The 18,693-nt window shown below is 40.5% G+C and overlaps 1 protein-coding gene across 1 annotated transcript in view; it reads left to right on the top strand.

The window, feature by feature from the left end:
* Nucleotides 1–18,693, top strand: part of LOC149241067 (uncharacterized) — a 190,865-nt gene that overhangs the window by 140,327 nt on the left and 31,845 nt on the right. Inside the window, exons 7-10 of the mRNA XM_089370426.1 lie at nt 13,994–14,143; nt 14,693–14,715; nt 14,988–15,046; nt 15,964–16,101. Of these exons, the coding sequence (XP_089226552.1) occupies nt 13,994–14,143; nt 14,693–14,715; nt 14,988–15,046; nt 15,964–16,101 (370 nt within the window). The remainder of the gene's footprint in view (nt 1–13,993; nt 14,144–14,692; nt 14,716–14,987; nt 15,047–15,963; nt 16,102–18,693) is intronic.

Raw genomic sequence — 18,693 nt, 5'->3', positions numbered from 1 at the left:
TTAAGTGAAAAGGCATGTCTAAAAGACATGCCCAATCATGAAAGGACACCTGCCTAGGTATATAAGCAGGGCCTTATTGTAACATTCAACATCCTTGTACATTTTATATATAATAAATTATTATTACAAATACCTTCGTGTATTTTAACATTTAAAGGCAACAAGCTACCCTTGTTGCTCCAGACAACCGAAGAAGTCTTCACTGGTAAGAAGCCTGATGTTTCTCATTTTAGAATCTTTGGTTGTATGGTATATTTTCATGTGCCTAAAGAGAAAAGAAATAAGTTGGAAGCTTTTGTGAAGAAAGGTATATTCGTCGACTACAGTGAAAATTCATAGGCATATAGAATCTATATGCCTGGTCAAAGAGATGTGGACGTAAGCCGAGATGTCACCTTAGATGAAGATACCCCCCTTGGAAAGCCAAATATCTCCCTATCTCAAGGAAGGACGATGATGTTGCCGAAAAACAGGATGAACCTCCGACAGATGAGCCTATGCCTGATGTTGAAGGCCTAATGGATCCTATGGATGGATCCTGGTGATCCCTCTACCTCAAGGAAACGTCCACTATGGCTCAAAGATACTCTCAAAGATGCTGAAAGACATATTGCTCCAAGACGGACATTTCATGAAAGTAAGAAGCCGAACAGGTATCAAGGTTATTTGGTTGCTATGCATACTATTGTTCAAGTTGAACCATGAACGTTCGAGGAAGCCGTAAATCACCAAGACTGGAAGGATGCGATGAATGAGGAATATGAATCGATCACGAAGAATGATCCTTGGGATGTGGGGCCTAGACCTAAGGACAAGTTCGTGGTCACCTCAAAATGGCTTTACAAAATTAAACATGGAGCTGATGGAAGTGATGAAAAATATAAGGTTAGGTTCGTAGCTTGTGGCTTTTCTCAAAAGGAAGGAGTGGACTATGATGAAATATTTCGACCGGTTGCCTGATATACCTCTATCGGATCTATTATTGCTCTCGCTGCTAATCAGATGGAGCCTACGTCAAATGGACGTCAAAACTTCCTTCTTGCATGACTCGCTTAAGGAAGGAAGTCTACTTGCAGCAACCTCAAGGGTTTGAAATACAAGATCGAAGGACACATGTATGCAGGTTGAAGAAAGCTCTCTATGGGTTGAAGCAAGCCCCTAGGGCTTGGTATGAGAGGATTGACAGTTATCTCGTGAAGCTGGGATTTACAAGGAGCTATGCTAATCCTAACCTATACTTCAAGGTTGAAAAGGACATGCCTCTTATTTTGGTCCTTTATGTTGATGATCTCTTTCTAACATGTGCAAACTCTCTCATTTATCAATGCAAGAGGGAGTTGACTTACGAGTTCGAGATGAAGGACCTAGATTGATGCACTACTTCCTAGGCCTGGAGGTCTGGCAAAAGCTAGGCAAGATTTTCCTCTCTCAAGGAAAATATATTGTGAAGCTGTTAGAGAGATGTGGGATGGTGGAATGCAAGTTTATGTCTACTTCGATGGAACTCAATTTCAAGAAGTAACTCAGAGGGAGTTGTGAGTGTCTAGATCATGGAGCAGAAGGTTCAACTGAAGGCATGGAGATGTGGTCTTGACTGGCTTGGCAACGAGATTGGCTGGGAGTTTTGGTGGATTGGTGGTGAGCCTATGAAGAACAGTTTGTTGTAGGGCAGATTGTTGATCATGGACTTCCATTGATTTTTCATGGATGGTTGGGACAACTCAAGGGTTTCTTTGGCTTGGACGAGATCAGGTTGATCAAGATGGCTTCATGTGATGGACTACAAATTGGTAGGCTAGAGTCTTCATTGGCTTGTGATGTTGCATGTCCGAGATTGGAGGGATTTGCATGATTCCAAGGGAGAGATAGAGCTTGTTAGTCAAGGCCTTGCTATATTGCTATGTTGACAATTCTGGTCATGATGTTGATGCTTAAGATGGCTTATCAATACGACTTCCTAGGAGAATATCTCAATTTGAGAATATCCTAGTACCTTGTTATGTAATTATGAATACCTCCCTAAGTAAGAGGGAGCGTTGAAAAAAATGTAACTAGGTCCAGTGTTCATAATTTGTATCAATATGTATTTCATGTAAAAAGCAAAAGAAAAAAAATAATTTTATTATTATTATTATTATTTTATTAGATAAGCATGTTCTTCGTGCTTCTAGGATTTGTTGAGTCAAAGAGTCAAAGTCCTATTTGGTCCTATTGTAAAGAAAAAGGAAAATTAATTTCTTCAGTCAAGGTTAGCCCTAGATGCCAAGTCGGCCCTGCCCCAAAAGACGTGTCTATTCAAACCCCTTTGGACAATATAAATAAAGAAAAGTTGGAGCTCATTTGGACACACAATTTTCCCATTATCTAATCTGAAATATCGCAGGAGAAGGAAGGTCGAAGTCTGGAATTGAAGAAATGGTTTCTCTCAAGTTTGTGGGAGTTCTGCCTTGATACATCCTTTGTTGAAGATTTGTTCTTGACGCTGTACATATTGCTAGATTCTTGTTGTTGATGAATCTGCTATGAAGAAGGAGGGGTTGTCTTGGTATCTAGAAGGTTGGAGTCTTTATGGTCATGGGCCTTGGATATCTCACTTTGATCTGATTCTATAAGTCTGGGTTTTCCCCTTGGAGGGGTTTTGCCCTGGCTTGGAGCATATATCTTATGTTCCTTTTGTTTCTGTGATCTTCATGTTTTGTATGTTTGATAATTGTTTGATGAAGAAGAACATAATTAAATTAATAAGAAGCCAACAAATTTGACAAGTAGTTATCAAAGAAAGAGAAATCTAATCTAATCTGCAAACTTGTCGATTTCTCAACAAGAAACACCCTTGGTAAGAAATGGGATAGTGGAATATGAAGTGCTCCTTAGTCTTGACCTCTCAGAGATCGCACAACTAGTAGATCCTATTCACCGAGTTGAGTTGGTGCTCTACGTCCACTCTAACCCAATTTGAATTGGCCTAAGGCGATGCAAAGAGCATGCATACAATGACTGTGAGTGTATGGAGGTAGGACAATGAGTTTGCCTTTAAAACCCATAAAATTCTCTACATTAAAGGCCATTTTCAGACATGATCCATTTGGTGAATCTGTCCAAGTGACTTGAATAGAATCTGTGTCTAAGTCACCAGATTCCCCCCCCTCGCATCCCACATGTCGCAAATCCAGCGTGTCAGACACGATTCACTACTGACACGTGTTTGATTCACTGCTAATGCATGTCCAATTTTTGGGATTCATGTCAAGAAGGAGTCTAATTCGTGCCTAGAGAGAATTGCGATTTTCGAACTTGTGTCTCCGAAAAGCGACATGTGGGCTTGATAAAAGCCGAAATTGGACTGCATTTGTCCATTTGCATTCGTTGTTTGGGTGCTGTGGGACTGTGGGATTGACCAACAAAAGAGATAAGTGTTTTGGAGGTGATTCAAGCTACAGGTAAGTGCACTTCCCTTCCATTTTTTTCTAGTTTTGCTACAACAATCTATCTGTCCATTTTGTTTACTTGCACAACCTTACAATAGTGCATTTTTTTTTATAACATTCATGGCTCAATCAAGGGCAACAGGGAAGGGGTAAAAGAAGGGGAAGAATGCCCCCATTAGTAATGCTCCCTCTTTCAATTTCATCAGGGTCTACTAGTCCAAAGCAGATACAATGGTGTATGTGCACACCGACCTTTCTCTTATTTACAGGAAGAGGGAGGAGTGGTTGAAAGGAAAGAGAAAGATGTGGGATGTGTTTCCTATTGATATGGTTTTGGACAATAGTGTTGAGTTGGCATTAGCCAACTTGGATCTTAATGAGCCAGTGCTAGAGCTTGTCACTTTTGATGATGTTGATAATCTTGAGGGGTCATCCTCGTCGCCAACAGATGCAAAGATTACATTGGATACATCATACAAAGGAGGATGCAAAAGAGAGGCTATTGCCAATGGAGGATATATTCCACCCCTGGGTTCACACTTGGGTAGGTGATTGCTAGGGAGCTGCATGATACACTTTTGGCGAGGCAGTGTGAGGTGTTACATGAACATGAGGGACAATCGATGGTAGACTTCGTCTACAATAGGGTGTTTAGACTCCAAGCAATGTCCGGGTGTATCATCAAGAGTTGGGATAACAGATTTCATTGTGTGGTTTGGCAGGAGTAGGGTAGATTGACATGCGTGGGACAAATTCTTGATACTTGGGGTCCACCTATGGGATACATATAAGGGTCAGAGATGAGGGCCGGATGGTTTCTAGTAGGTAGCAGTGCTACGCAGCGACAACCCGTGAGGAGTGGGAGGTTTTAGCTCCCAATGTGGTTCAGGGATCCAGGGATCGAATTTGCGCGTTGATCACTCCACTTCTCGATGAGTAGGGTTAGGATGGAGAGTGATCCAATTGTTTCTTAGGCTGACACATGGGGAATCACTGAGACCTTCATCATATGGTGAGGCAAGTTGCTGCTTAGGATCGAGGCTAGCCGTGGTGTGGTGAACTCGGGCATTGCTGAGTTGCCCTTGTAGGTTGGGCATAGCACCGACCATGACAAATATAGTTTTCGAGAGTTACCGAAGAGGAGGATTCAGTATGGGCATGTTGGGTAGTGAGGCATGACTGGGGTGTCTCGATGCCAACATGATAGGTTCATTCTTCAACAGGTAGGCGATTCCGGCTCTGTAGGGCTTAGTAGTTCAGCTACCCTTAAGGGTGAGATGGTTTCTACAGGGGAAGGTCATCCAGATCTTCCATTGGATTTTAGTGATTCGTTTATGGTGTGCGGGACTTCCCCAGTGTGGCAGGGTGATCAGCAGGAGGAGATTAGGGGAAGCTCATGCGGATGAGGATTCCACCTCACAGGGATTGAATTACATCTTCAGGCGTCTACCCTTGAAGTGCATGAGAGGGACTATTCAGTAGAGCAATTTCACGAGGAGATGACTAGGATTTTATACGATCATGATGCTATACTTAGTGGCGGTATGCAAAGGGCGTCTAATGCCTATGCCGTGCGGTATAGTGATTGGAGCGAAGATGCCTCATGCTGAGCAGGATGGCTTGGGATCTTGGTATCGAGGGATTTCCCCATGGTAGGACCGTGCAGAGATCCAAGATGACACAGTGGCACATTTGGGACCCCGGTATTGTTTGCAGTGACTGTTTGGGTCTGCTGATCGAGAGGGTGCTTGTTTAGGCATTGCTTTTGCTTGAGGACAAGCAATTTTTGGTGAGGAGGACTGTAATATGCCCAACTAATTAATTTTGTTAAGAAGAATTTCTATTTCTGCAATTTTGGCAATTGGGAGATATTTTAGCATTAAAACTTAGGAAAAGTGTGCTGAGGGGACACCACTTGATTTTTGGCAAAGAGGAGGCCTTAAACATAAGGAAAAAGGAAAAATTAAAGTGTTGGTGGATGGTGGGGGCCACTCAAAAGGGAAATTTGCACCCTTAGGCAACTCCCACTTGTGGAGAAGGAGGTTCGAATTTGGTGAAGTCCAAAAGGAAAAGGGACCAACAAGCATAAATAGAAGGAGAGGACCATATTTTGGGGGATTTTGACAAATTGAATTTCTGAATTAGAGTACTCTTGAGCTGCTTAGCTAAGAATATCAGCGCTGCTTAGCACAAGGAGTTTCCTGGTAGAGATTCCAACTCTTCCTTCCGTGAACCTTGAGTATCACCCTAGGAGAGCAATTTGTGATTGGTTTCCGACATTTGGAGGAGCAAATCTGAAAAGTTTTCTTCAGCCAAGGCGTGCTTTCTCCAAGGGCGTAGGCAACTCGTGGGGTTGAATTGGAACCAATGTGGCTTGGGAGCGAGAGCGGGAGCGAAAATGGGAGCGAGAGCGACCATTTTCAGAAGCTCCCGGTTTGGGAGCGAATCCGGGAGCGATTTTTTTAAAATATATATATTTTTTATATTTTTTAATTTTTGATACATATATGTCAACAAAAACATGTAGAATGATGAATTAGACATAAAAAACATAAAAAAACATAGATTGATCATTGAACCACATCACATCAATCTTCTAGAAATTATAATCGTCATCAACCATGTCCACAAGTTAGTAAAATACATATTACAACTGCAACATATTGAATCTCGTGAATCATGATTCATCAAATTCAATCTTAAAGTTTCAACTTCAAGCTTTCAAAATTGAAAATTCAATAACTGATAACATTTATAATCATTGATCACCAAAGTTGTACTTGTAAGCTAAGTAACTAAGTTTAACCATTACAAGAAGTAATATCTTAGATATTTCTAAGTCCTAACTTCTAACTGTTAACATGATATGAAATGTTATAAATTTATAAAATGAAACATGAATAATGAAATGAAATGAAACAACTATAGTCTTTCACGAAGCATCATATTCAAAATTCACAATCATTACCAATGAGTTATAATTGCCAAGGCCCAACTTCAAACTTCAAATTTTCATTGTCACAGTGATATATTGTTTACAAAAAATATCATTATGATATGAAAGAGTCAAGAGTCAAGAGTCAAGGACTCAAAACTCAACAGTTATGAAAACTAAAGTCTAATAGAAACTAAAAAAGACAAGTAAACTGTAAATCTACATGTGGCCCTTGCCACGAGAGTCTCCAGGAGTATGAGCAGGTCGTGGTGGTCTTCTAGGAGTCTCCCACATAGACCGACGACCAGAACTAGAACCTCCACGTGAGTGTGTAGATGGAGGTGGCGACAACAAAGGAACAAGACTCGGACCTCGAGCACTGCTATTGGATGGTGGAGGTGGAGGTGGCATGGCTGCTGTAGTTGCTTCATCTTCATCCCTTACAAGTTCCTCTTCCAGTTCTTCAAGATGTACAATGCCATCCTCCAAATTGTCATCCTCTGGGTGATTATCCCAATTTTTATATGTGGGATCCTCATAAGCCCGATCACAGTAATGACTCAACAACCTCAAGTCGTAGTGCACATAAACCAAGCTTTCTGCTCGGTTTTCATTGAGTCTGTTTCTTTTCACATTATGTATGTAGCTGTAGGTGCTCCAACACCTCTCTGCAGAAGAAGTATTTACAACATGTGAAAGAACTTTTTTTGCCAATTTTGGCAAAAGTCCCTGGCCGCCATGTGTTTCCCACCATGTGAGAGTATCAAATCTATCTCTGTCGTCCATTGCATGGAAGTTACCATACAAACCAGTGCCACTGAAGTATCTGCCTATTTCAAGGCGCATAGCTGCACATTCCTCCCTGTCAGGTACCAATTTTTCTAATGCTTCCAAATATCCTCTAGTTACCTCTGCATCTAAATGGAGTTTGGTCCTAACCCCACCCCCTAGTGCAGGTTGGCCCAACCAAGATGTAGAGTAGTATTTTGGCGTAAGGATATACGCCAAACAATGTAGTGGAAGATTAAGTCTATTCCACTGTTCACAGACACAATCGTGAATCAGATTGTACAAGTCGGGATCTCTGTTATGAACAATATCTTTTATTTCCCCCAACATGGTATCCATTTGCTCATACATCTCGCCAATCACTGGTTTTTCTGTATCTGCAAACCGAATCATGTGATAAATGGGCTTGGTGAAATCCAATACTTGCCTCACACTTGTCCAAAACTGACCATCAAGAGCGGACTCCTCCACCAGTTCAAAACCTCGCCTGTCAGCTGCATTTGTAGCCCTTTCCTTTAATACTTGCCAATGTGGACTTGATACCATGCTAGCCAATGACTCTCTTACCTTCAAAAGGCGCCTGAAGGTGAGGTAATAGCTACCAAATCTGGTCTTCGCAATCTTCAACAACTCCAATCTCGAGTGACTGCGGAAAAGGCCATGGGTATTGCTATGATTTGTAATAAATTTTATCATTTGTTTGCCTTTCTTGTACAAATCACTAATCCATTGGTATTGTGCATTTTGTTTTTGACAACATCATGCATCAGAAGGTTCAATGTGTGAACCAAACATGCAGACCAAAATATGGTGGGGTATTTATCCTCAATAATTGCTCCCGCTGCCTTACAATTAGGAGCATTATCAGTGATGACTTGGATGACATTGTATGGCCCAATACGGTCAATTGTTTCCAGTAATGCTTCTACAATGTTGATGGCGGTCCTGAACTTGTCTGAGTAATCATGTGTAGTTAGAAAGATGGGAGCACTAACAAACACAGCAAGAACACTTATCAATGGCTTGCCTTTTACATTTGTCCATCCATCAGATACAATGGACACCCCATGGTCAGTCCAAGAACTTGTCATTCTATTCAAAGAATGTGATATTTTTGCTTTTTCATGATCAAGGCCAACGGTTCTTGCCTTGTCATACCCAGGGCTCTTGTATCCTTTAGGGGCATCATTTATGGCAGAAACCATTTCGTGCCAATAAGGTGAGCGAAGAACATTGAATGGTATCCCACATGCTCCCGCTGCCTTACAATTAGGAGCATTATCAGTGATGACTTGGATGACATTGTGATGACTTGGATGACATTGTATGGCCCAATACGGTCAATTGTTTCCAGTAATGCTTCTACAATGTTGATGGCGGTCCTGAACTTGTCTGAGTAATCATGTGTAGTTAGAAAGATGGGAGCACTAACAAACACAGCAAGAACACTTATCAATGGCTTGCCTTTTACATTTGTCCATCCATCAGATACAATGGACACCCCATGGTCAGTCCAAGAACTTGTCATTCTATTCAAAGAATGTGATATTTTTGCTTTTTCATGATCAAGGCCAACGGTTCTTGCCTTGTCATACCCAGGGCTCTTGTATCCTTTAGGGGCATCATTTATGGCAGAAACCATTTCGTGCCAATAAGGTGAGCGAAGAACATTGAATGGTATCCCACATGCATAGAGAAACCTGTAAACCTTTGAATCCACATCATTCCTACACCCCTCATCAAGGAAATCTGATATGGTTCTACGCCTTAAAGCTGATGACCCTGTGCTTCCATATCCACTGCCTTGGGAGGATGCTGAAGGAGTTCTTTGTGATTGTGAGCTTGGTTCAAAGAAACCCCTTGATTTTTTTGATTTGTATTGGGCTTCCTCCTCTTCCCTTATGTATTTGGCTCTATCCGTTGCTGACACCGCTAGACAAGTTTTGATTCCTATTTGTTTGTCTCCATCCCATGGCCTTTTCCCGCAGAGGTGTCTTCTAGCATGGGTGTATGAACCTGTGTAATCATTGTTGCAATGGGGGCAATGAAATTTAGTGGTTCCACCCCCTCTCCCTGTTTCAACCTTGTTAACATATTTCCATAATGGGGTTTGGTCTTGTTTAGTTTTTTGAGGGTCATGTTCACCCTCCTCCAGCTCCTCCTCACCGGGGTTTTCATCAATTCGACTTTCTCCAGCTTCTTCATCCCCCTCTTCAGTTTGGCCCCTCCGTTTCCTACTCTCCAGCACCATAATAACCATAAAAGGGACCAAGAAGAGGAAAATGCCAAGAAATATAGCCAGGTCCATGGTGTTTGATGTTTGTAGGGTTTTGAATCTGCAAATTAATTTAATTTATTGGGATTAATTAATTTAATTTAAATTCATGATTTTTAAACTAAATAAACTAAATAAACTAAATTAAATTAACTAAATTACTACCTAACTAAATTAAACTAACTAAACTAACTAAATTACTAAGTTACTTACCTCTTTGCAGGCTTGCTCCTCGCTCCTCGGCGCTTGCTCCTCGCTTCTCCTTGCTCCTTTGCTCTTGCTCTCCAAGAAACTCAACTCAATGAAGTGATAATGAATTTTTTTTAGGCCCATTGGGCTTTTAAAACAATTTTTTTTAAATTTAATTTTTTTTCGGGTCTGTGGATTTTTTTTTGGTATTTTTGTATTTTTTTTTTATTTTTTATTTTTCGCCGGATCGCTCCCGGCGCGGCCCGAAATGCTCCCGGGCTTAAAATTTTGCTCCGGGAGCGATGGAGTGATCACTCCCTACAGTGCTCCCGAAAATGGTAGGGAGCATAATTTTTTTTTATCGGGAGCGCGCTCCCGAAAATCGCTTCCATCCGGGAGCGATTTCGGGAGCGCGCTCCCGAGCTGCTCCCGCCCGGAGCGCGCTTCGGGAGCGGGTTCGAGGGGGGGGGGGGCGCTCCCCCGCAACTCTGATTGGAACAATAAATTAGGGAGTCGAAGGGAGGAAATTTGCAGTGCATCATCGGACAAAGCAAAAATTTTAGGAGATTTTCCAGAGTCAGTTCAACCACATTTTGGGAGAGACAATCAATTGAAATTGATGGCTTGTGCAGGGGCAGTTTGGGCATTTTGGAACTAGATTGGGAGTTGCTTCTGTTGGGAGTTTGGGAGCTGGAAATTCATTGGGTGATGAGGGGAAATTTCTCTTAGGAGTTGGGAGAAATTTGGAGGTGGATTTCTATTGGAAAATGTAACTAGGTTTGGTCTTCATTAATATATTTGAGTCATCATGTAATGTACTTGTCAAAAGAATAAATAAAAGAATTTTTATTATTATTGTTATGACTTATTAAAGCATGGGTTTCATGCTTGGGTCATCATGTTTTAGGTCAAAGTTCACATTGAAGACTTCTAGGATTTATTCTGAGTTAATAGAGTCATTGTATTTTTAAAGAGACCCTTCTTGGGCTTTTGAATCATGTAAAATGGTTTGGTATTGAGTCAAAATTGAAATATGTTGCCTCCACACCAAGTCGGCCTTAAGATGATCAAGTCGGCCTCAAGGAGGGCTATTCGACCTCACCTAAAGGCTATAAAAGAAGCAGTTCGAATTCATTTGGAGGAGAACATCTCAAGCAAGTTCGATATCTCTCTGGAAGCTGGGAAAAGTGCGAAGTGAAGGAAGAGGGCTAAAGAAGTGTGAGTTTGGTCAAGGTGAAGGAAGAAAGCTAAAGAAGTGCGAGTTTGGTCAAGGTGAAGGAAGAAAGGAAAATCAAAATTTTGGTGCATCTCTTTGTCTTCTTGTGCCCTAGATTGGAAGATCGAAGTTCTCTTGTTGATGCCGCTGCCAGTTGCTGCTGCTAGAACAAGTATAGGTCAAAGTTGCTATTGTTGGGTGTTGCTGCCTTAGGAAGTTGTATTGGGCCAAGATCGAAGTTTCCAAGTGAAGATTGAAGTCTTTCAGCCAAGATAGAAGTCTCCAAAGAAAGGACACAATTAATGGGTCCAAGAAAGTGCTGTATAGTGCTAATACCGCTGCTGCTGCTGCTAGTCAAATAGGATCATCTGCAACGGAAGAAGAAGGTTGACTTGGTGTGGAGGAAGGTTTATGTCTAGGTCTAGAGTCTTGGATTATATCAGGAAAGCTATTGAAGGAAGAATTACTGACTGGGTTTTTCCCTAGAGAGGGGTTTTGCCTTGGCTGTGTGCCTATATTGGTGTCCATTGATTTATGTGCTATTTATTTGGTAATTGCTTGATGACCTAAAAGGAAATAGTACATAAAGGAAATCTAATAAGAAATCATGAACATTACAAGTAACTATCAAGTATAAGAAAATCTTTTGCGTGTCTGAATTTCTAACAATTTCACTCTATTACAACCGAAAATTTATGTAGCTATTTGGCAGAGAATTGAGAGGAGTAAGCATAAAAGTGGGGCCCTGGGTGGTCAGTAAAATTTTCCCAAACCCTTTTTGGGTTTTTGTAGGTTTGGTGAGAGGAGTCTGGGATTAATTTCGCTGAATTTTCTAGGCAGTACTTTTGTTAGAAATCAATGTTCTAGTTAGCAGCCAACATTCGGCAGCAAAAATTACTAGAGGAGGGCGCAATTCACTCTGGGACCATTTTCTTTTTTTTTGGTATGTAAACACCCATGAGGGATTTGAACCAGTGACCTATCGCAAGGAGTGCCTTAATGGTGCACCCATTCACCGTCAATCCAAAGGCCCATGGGCTAACTCTGGGACCATTTTCACTACTTGGGTCCGTGAGATATTTTTGAGTTTTGTTGGAGCTGGTGTGGAGAGCCTACATTTAATTTTACAGAATTTTTGGAGTAGATTTGAGGGCCGAAAGCTCAGTACACCTACAACAACAATGGCAGTAATTTTTTGGGTCAGCACAAAAGTTTTTTGGTGTAGTCATTCGAGAACTTGGGCATCACAAATCCAACCTGGGTTTTGCCTAGCTTGCTGTAGCAAGTCCATGTTCCTCTTTCCATACTCATTTGTACTCCATTTTGCTCAGAAATGAATAAAATGATTCAGAATTTTGGTGCATTTCCTCGTGTTTTGATTTTTTGTGTATGTGTTGAATTTCATAGTTGTTGTTATAGTGCATGTTTCTATTATTCACTTAATATTTCCGTTAGGAATATTACATGTAAGATGTCCTTTATATGTGTGGGTGAAGCTTGTAGAGTGATGTAACCTGAAATTGAGAGTGGGGAAGGGTTCATGGAAGTACTGGGTGAGGGGGGATTTTGCTGTTATGCTTGGTAAGATTGGAGGCAGGGGTATGGAGAGAAGGTGAGGAAGAGATAGGGGCTGGGAAGGCGAGTAACCACAGACGGGGGAGGGAGGGAATGGCAAAGGAGAGCTACTGCTGGTGCTAGTCAGGCTGGAGGTAAGAGACAATGTGAGAGTTGTGGGCAGTGGAAGTCATGTATGGTATGTTGTGTGCAGTAATGAGTCATGCGACATCCCACTTGACCTCCAGCGCAAAACCAATTGGCTTAAAATTGGTTACCATGAAATCACTGAGTGACTTTGACAGGTGATCAGATCAATCACCTGCTGCACTATACTGAATCTTGCCACATGCAATTCAGCAATAGCTACTCACTAACTGCTAGAGCGATGCCAGACTAAACGGAGCCCAATTTATCGGTTATTCTCATAAAAATGACTTTCATAGTATTTGAATCTGACCACTGTTATGCCTCCGTATAGGAGTGGGCGCAATTAGGGTAAGTCCATCTGTTTTGCCTACATTAGAAATTGCCACTATTGGAAGCAATTTTCGAAATACAATATTCCCTCATGACCACTTCTGACAAACCATTCCATTATTGGAAACAATTTACTAATTATCAACAACCATAAAATATTACCTTGGGCTCACTTCAGACAGACAACTCGGTTAATGTAGACTGCAGCAAAGTTAGTCATGTTGTACAGTATTTATAAAAGCTTTAACAGTGTTTACAATCTCAGTGTCTCACCATCACTAACATCAGATCAAATCAAGTCCCTAGTTCAGAAGATGGTATAAGATGTTGATAAGTCATTGTATATGGTAAATCCTGTTATGGTACAATGCCATGATTTAGTGCAGCCAGTGAGGTATTGAAAACTTCAAACGATTTGGTTATATTGGAAAGAATAGTGTGCCTGTTTCTTATGAAATGGTGAAAGCTATTATGACCATTTAGATTCAAGTGAAGGCGGAATCACACTCAGAGTCCATTGTTAAGAGCTTTAGTCAGATGTGCCTCTAAGCTTTAGGGGCTATTTGTGAAAGTAGAGGAGACATTTAAGTCCCCATCAAAGTGTTGGGTCCCTGATGATTTTTATTTTTATTTTATGACATTGTGAACTGATACATTGAAGTATAAATTCTTTTTGTGCAATAGTTTTTAAGTAGTGCTTACATGATGGCAGGTGTTTGCTATATTAATCCCCAATTTAAGCCAGTTGCCAAGTAATAGGATACACGAACAAGAAATGTGTGGGTTAAATACTCGATGGAGATGTTAGATCTTCATGTTAAATACTCCCATCTTTTCTACTGGATGCTGGAAATTTCTAGGAACAAATATCAATACTTTATTTTGAATTGGGCGACAAGTTCCCTTGTCTAACATTCCAAGTACATATATAAGAGAGGAAATGTAACAGGGATAAGAAATTGTATTTGCACAAGGAAACCCGGTGATTTCTATGAAAAGGGAAAACATTAACATGAGCAGTTTGAATCATGATAAGCAGTTTTGGTATAGATTGGCATAGTGTCATGACGTGGACCTGAGTTTGTCATAGGCATTTATCTTAACGAGAAAAACCTTTCTTCTTGCAGGTGTTAAAAGTACAACGTAGTGCTAAAGTAGAAGGATTTTCTGATGTGCTGTATCTTGATGCGATCAATAAAAAGTACCTTGAGGAAGTCTCCTCATGTAACATCTTTGTGGTGAAGGTAGAACTTCTTTCTGATTTCTTTCTACATGTGGTGAATAAATCAAACACTTAATTTTTTGCAGATTTTGAAGTTAAATTACCATTTGTGATATTTTTTTTGTTTGCTAGTGAGTCCATGACTTGCAAGACTCGCCTATGGTCTAACAACTGCAACCTAGGGGCATCTAAACTGTCAAAATCACCTGGGATTGCACCCGTCCTGGGCCACACCAACCCTTAACATGGCTGGACTTTTATGGCGTCTCTTCATAACTACCACGAGTTTTGAACCTTGGCTGCCTAACAGAATGAAACCTTTGAATCCAATCATGTTAGCCGGATTTGAGAAATTATAGTTTATATTATTAGGAAGCCTTATCACATTATTATAATGCTAAACATAGGAATTATTTTAATGTCTTCCTTTGTATGTAACATGGATAATTTCTTATGTGAAAGCTTCTTTTCACTTTTCTAATGCATTAATTCCTTTCTTTTGAAATTGTTATTAGTGGTTAGAGCCTCGAGTTATACTTCTACCTACATACCATCGAACAATGGTTTTCTAAACTTTTAATCTTTATAAGAAAACATGGTCCAGGTCAAACATGTGGGAAATTTCAAGTATGGAATGTGGCTGTAATCTTATCTTGTGGATTTCTTTTCTTCTCCTCCAATTTTTCACTTTGTGCATGAGCTTTATTTGGAAGAGCCAAGTGAGAAAAGTTCGCACATTCCTTGTGCCTATAGATAACAGTTTTAGTATTTATGGTTTTTTATATGCCTATTATGCAAGATAGAGTGAACAGTGTACAGTTAGCAGAGAATTGACTCTTTTTTGCTTGTGTAATCTCCTGTTTTTGTTGTGAAGTGTTCATTGCTTTTCTGCATTTCAGCAATGAGTACACATCAATTGGTATCAAAGCTGATATAGCCTCTTGTACATTCATCGAGAGTTTGTTGATAATATAATCTCGTCCTTATAAGATCGTGTTCTTTTGTGATGTTTCAGACTTTTAGATGAATTGATGACCTAATATTGCATTCCCATCTATGACCATAATGTACTATTGATTTACTAGTGATCATATGTAGAACGGCTTCTTTAATCTGTGGTCGCTGAAATAATCAATCTAATCTCCGACACAAACACCAATTCCTTTCTATCCAGCAGTAGCAGAATTTACTGGGCCAACGCAGAGACTTGAGAGAGTAGTTTCCAACACTTGGGAAACTCCATTTCCACCTAGGACTTGACTAGCTTGCTATAGCAAGGCCAGGGTCCATTTTTCTTGATCATTGTACTCATCATTCTCGAGATTAATGAAATGGCTCAACTCTTGTTACAATTTCTGGTGCAATTTGTCATTATGTTGGTGTGTTAGTTTTATGGTTACATGTCTATGCTTTATTTGCTGTTATCACTTAATATTTCCCATTAGGAATATTACAGGGGTGTCAAAGCCATGATCTTGGCCAGCTGTGGGCCTTAATACAAGTGATGACAAGACCAGAATAAAAAGCTAAGAAATCATGGGATCCAAAGAAATGTTAACATCAAACAACATGGCGGTAACCTTGAATGAGGTGATTAGGATGCAACAAATGATGATTAATGTGGGGGAGCAGTTGATTCATACCACAATTGGGAATCAGGTTCATTCTCAATTATACAACAAATCCACTATGCCCAAAATTATGGATATGCATCAAGATGTCAGGACATGATTGCAACTGATGTGGAGTTATTGGCAGCAAATTGGAGGGCATACCAATCATTGGGATATGACATTTAGGCGTTCCTCTCTTTTTGGGAGTTCTGTGATCTAAGAGACATGCACAAATCAGTGGGAATTTAGTGGAATTATGCAGGGATGATGAGGAGGATCAAGGCAGAAGATGAAAAAGTAGTTGAAGGGGTCACAGTTGGCAAGGAGACAGTTGAGCATACACCCATTGATGAGATGCCGACAGTTGATGAGGTACCCAGTGTTGTGACTGAGTATTCAGGTGATAGCAATGCACCATAGGTTGTTGAGGTACCGGGAGACATCTCCACCGTTGATGAGGACCCGATAGGTATAAAGGCGTTCAGATCTATGACAGAGTTGTCGGACGATAGTCACCTACAACTGACTGGTGAGGATGTTTTACATGATGGGTTGTCAGTGGAGGAGTAGTTGGAGGCTCAAGTTGAGGTCGTGATAGAGGAGGATGCACAACCGTCCTTGGGGCTAGACATTGATGAGGGGTAGTGCAGAGAGCACATGTTGAGATTTCAACACAGTTCACTTTAGAGGCATGCTGACAAGGTCCATAGCATTATTATCTCACCCTTATGCATTGGATGGAGAGAGGTGGAGTTTTCTAGACAGATCATAGGGGATGACCAGGTCAGCAGGAGCTGACGACTTGAGTTGAGTATTGCATAGCTTGGACATGGAGGGCTTGTTCCATACATAAGAGATTGTACATTCGATCCCTCCTTTGGGATTGGATGGCGAGAGGTACTGCGCTGGTACCCGATGGAGCAAATTAGGCGGTTGGGTACATCCATGGTCGTATTTCAGCAGAGGCCGTGGATTACTAGGGGAGTATGAGGGCCAGATTGTTGTTAGGATCCAAGTGTGATTCCCTGTCACAACATGGGCTTGGTTAGTGATGGTAATAACAGTGCGATGGATCCGGTGACCGAGAAACCACACACTTTTAGCTCTCCATCAACACTAGTGTCAGGTTGGATTGGCAGTGGGGAAGACAGACTCCATGAGATGTCTGGGGGTGTTGGGCATAAATGGGATTGTAGGATGATCAACATAATCTGGTAGGGGCTTGTCAAAGGAGGTGCCATTAGCAGGCCATCAGTCAGGGTATTATATGGAGATAGTGCTCTCTTATTGGCATATTGGACGTTGGAGCTACTGAGGCTAGGCACAATAGTATCATTTTTGTTGGCATGTAGTGGATTCACTAGCAGAGTAGTGGATGCATGGATGCATGTGGGATGGTTGAGGATGCAGGGTGGTGCGACAATTGGCGTAGGAGTTTGGTAGTGCGCAGAGTTGTGCCACAAAGTTCAATGTTTAGCAGAGGAGCACAAAGGTGCACGGAGGAGTGCCGTGTTGTGCGGACTTGCATTGTGGAGTAGGAAGAGCAATTCACATCACCTCGAGGTTTCACATGGAGTGACAGCTACTTCGTCATAGGAGGGATACCAGATGATTTATGATGATATAGCGGCTGGTAGTGGTTGTAATGACCCATCTACCATTACAAACAAAATGTGAATTACTAGCATGCATATGATAGCTACGTATGCATGCATCGCCTGCACTGCACTAGTATTCATATTAAATTATGAAGAATTTCCAAGCATAGGATAAAAGATGTAATTGTTGAAGATACTAAATAAATACCTAACTCGCAAAAATATATTGAAATATGTATTTTAGTGTGTGTCGTCATCATAATAGGTAACCATAGAATATTATTCAAAATAAAAGATTAATACTCTATACTATACAAAATTAAAATGGAATATAAATTATATGAATAAATAAAAGGGACAAGTATAAATAAAAGAAATGAACATTTAAAAAAGATACTATGCATGTTATACAAAATTAAAAGAAAGAATATTTATATGTTATTTTACCTAACCCAACCAAATCATAAAGGTACATTACAATATTAATATTATGGAGGGTGGTTGATATCATATGCATAGGTTCCAAAAGTAATTGTAAACCTATCATCTTAAGGGAGACCACCGCCTCTAATTATAAATGCTTTACCCTCCTCACGAAGCCAACACAAAAGAGAAGTGGACTTGCAACTGACTAAAAGTTCGAGAAGAGTCCTTAGGGAAAAATATAAAGGGAATAGAGACGAAGTAAAAGGGGGAGAGGAAAATTTTCGAGAGAAGGAAGGAGAAATTTTTTAACAGAAAGTTATAGACAGTAAGGACTGAGCCTTGGTTGTTCTTGAAGTTTTTGGGCACGGGGGCCAGATTGCATCAATTGGGATGCATTCTAACACTGAGTACCTAGGTTGTACCCAGTTTAGCAGGGATATTTTGGTATTTTGGTAATGGGAGAGAATTTGGAGTGACAACGGCCCGTGATCAACTTCAAAAGCGAAACGCAGGTATGTACTGTGTATTTAATTGGTAAATTGTGTTTTAAAATAACACAGTCAGAATAATTAGCTTTGATTTGTCAAATTTGTAAATTTAATGAAAATAATGCTCTACATTATGGTATTAGAGGTACTGGTTCAAACTCTTCAGACCAGGTAGGCTTTAGACTTCTATTACCACCTCCGTGTCTTCCCTTTTTAACCATATCCTCCATTTGAAATTTTGACTGTGTTTTCATATTTTCTGTCAAGTTTAGACATTACAATTATGGGAAAATTTGAATTTGACCATTTCTAATCTTAACCTTGTGTGCCGCTATGATGGCTGGACGACTTTCTTCATTATATTCCACAATTTAAAATGCCCTTGGCTAGCCGAATTTGTTTTTCCTTTGGAAAATAAGTTTTGATATTGTTTCGTTTTGAAATAACATTTCTTCGTGTATTTTTTTCTTTCGTATATGA

The sequence above is a fragment of the Pinus tabuliformis genome, chromosome 8 (genome assembly GCF_031772625.1).
Source record: "Pinus tabuliformis cultivar Carrire ecotype Pingquan chromosome 8, CPIR1, whole genome shotgun sequence".
In the NCBI taxonomy this organism is placed as follows: Eukaryota; Viridiplantae; Streptophyta; class Pinopsida; order Pinales; family Pinaceae; genus Pinus; species Pinus tabuliformis.
Note: the sequence above shows the minus strand (reverse complement) of the source record. Positions and strands in the feature narration are given on the sequence as shown.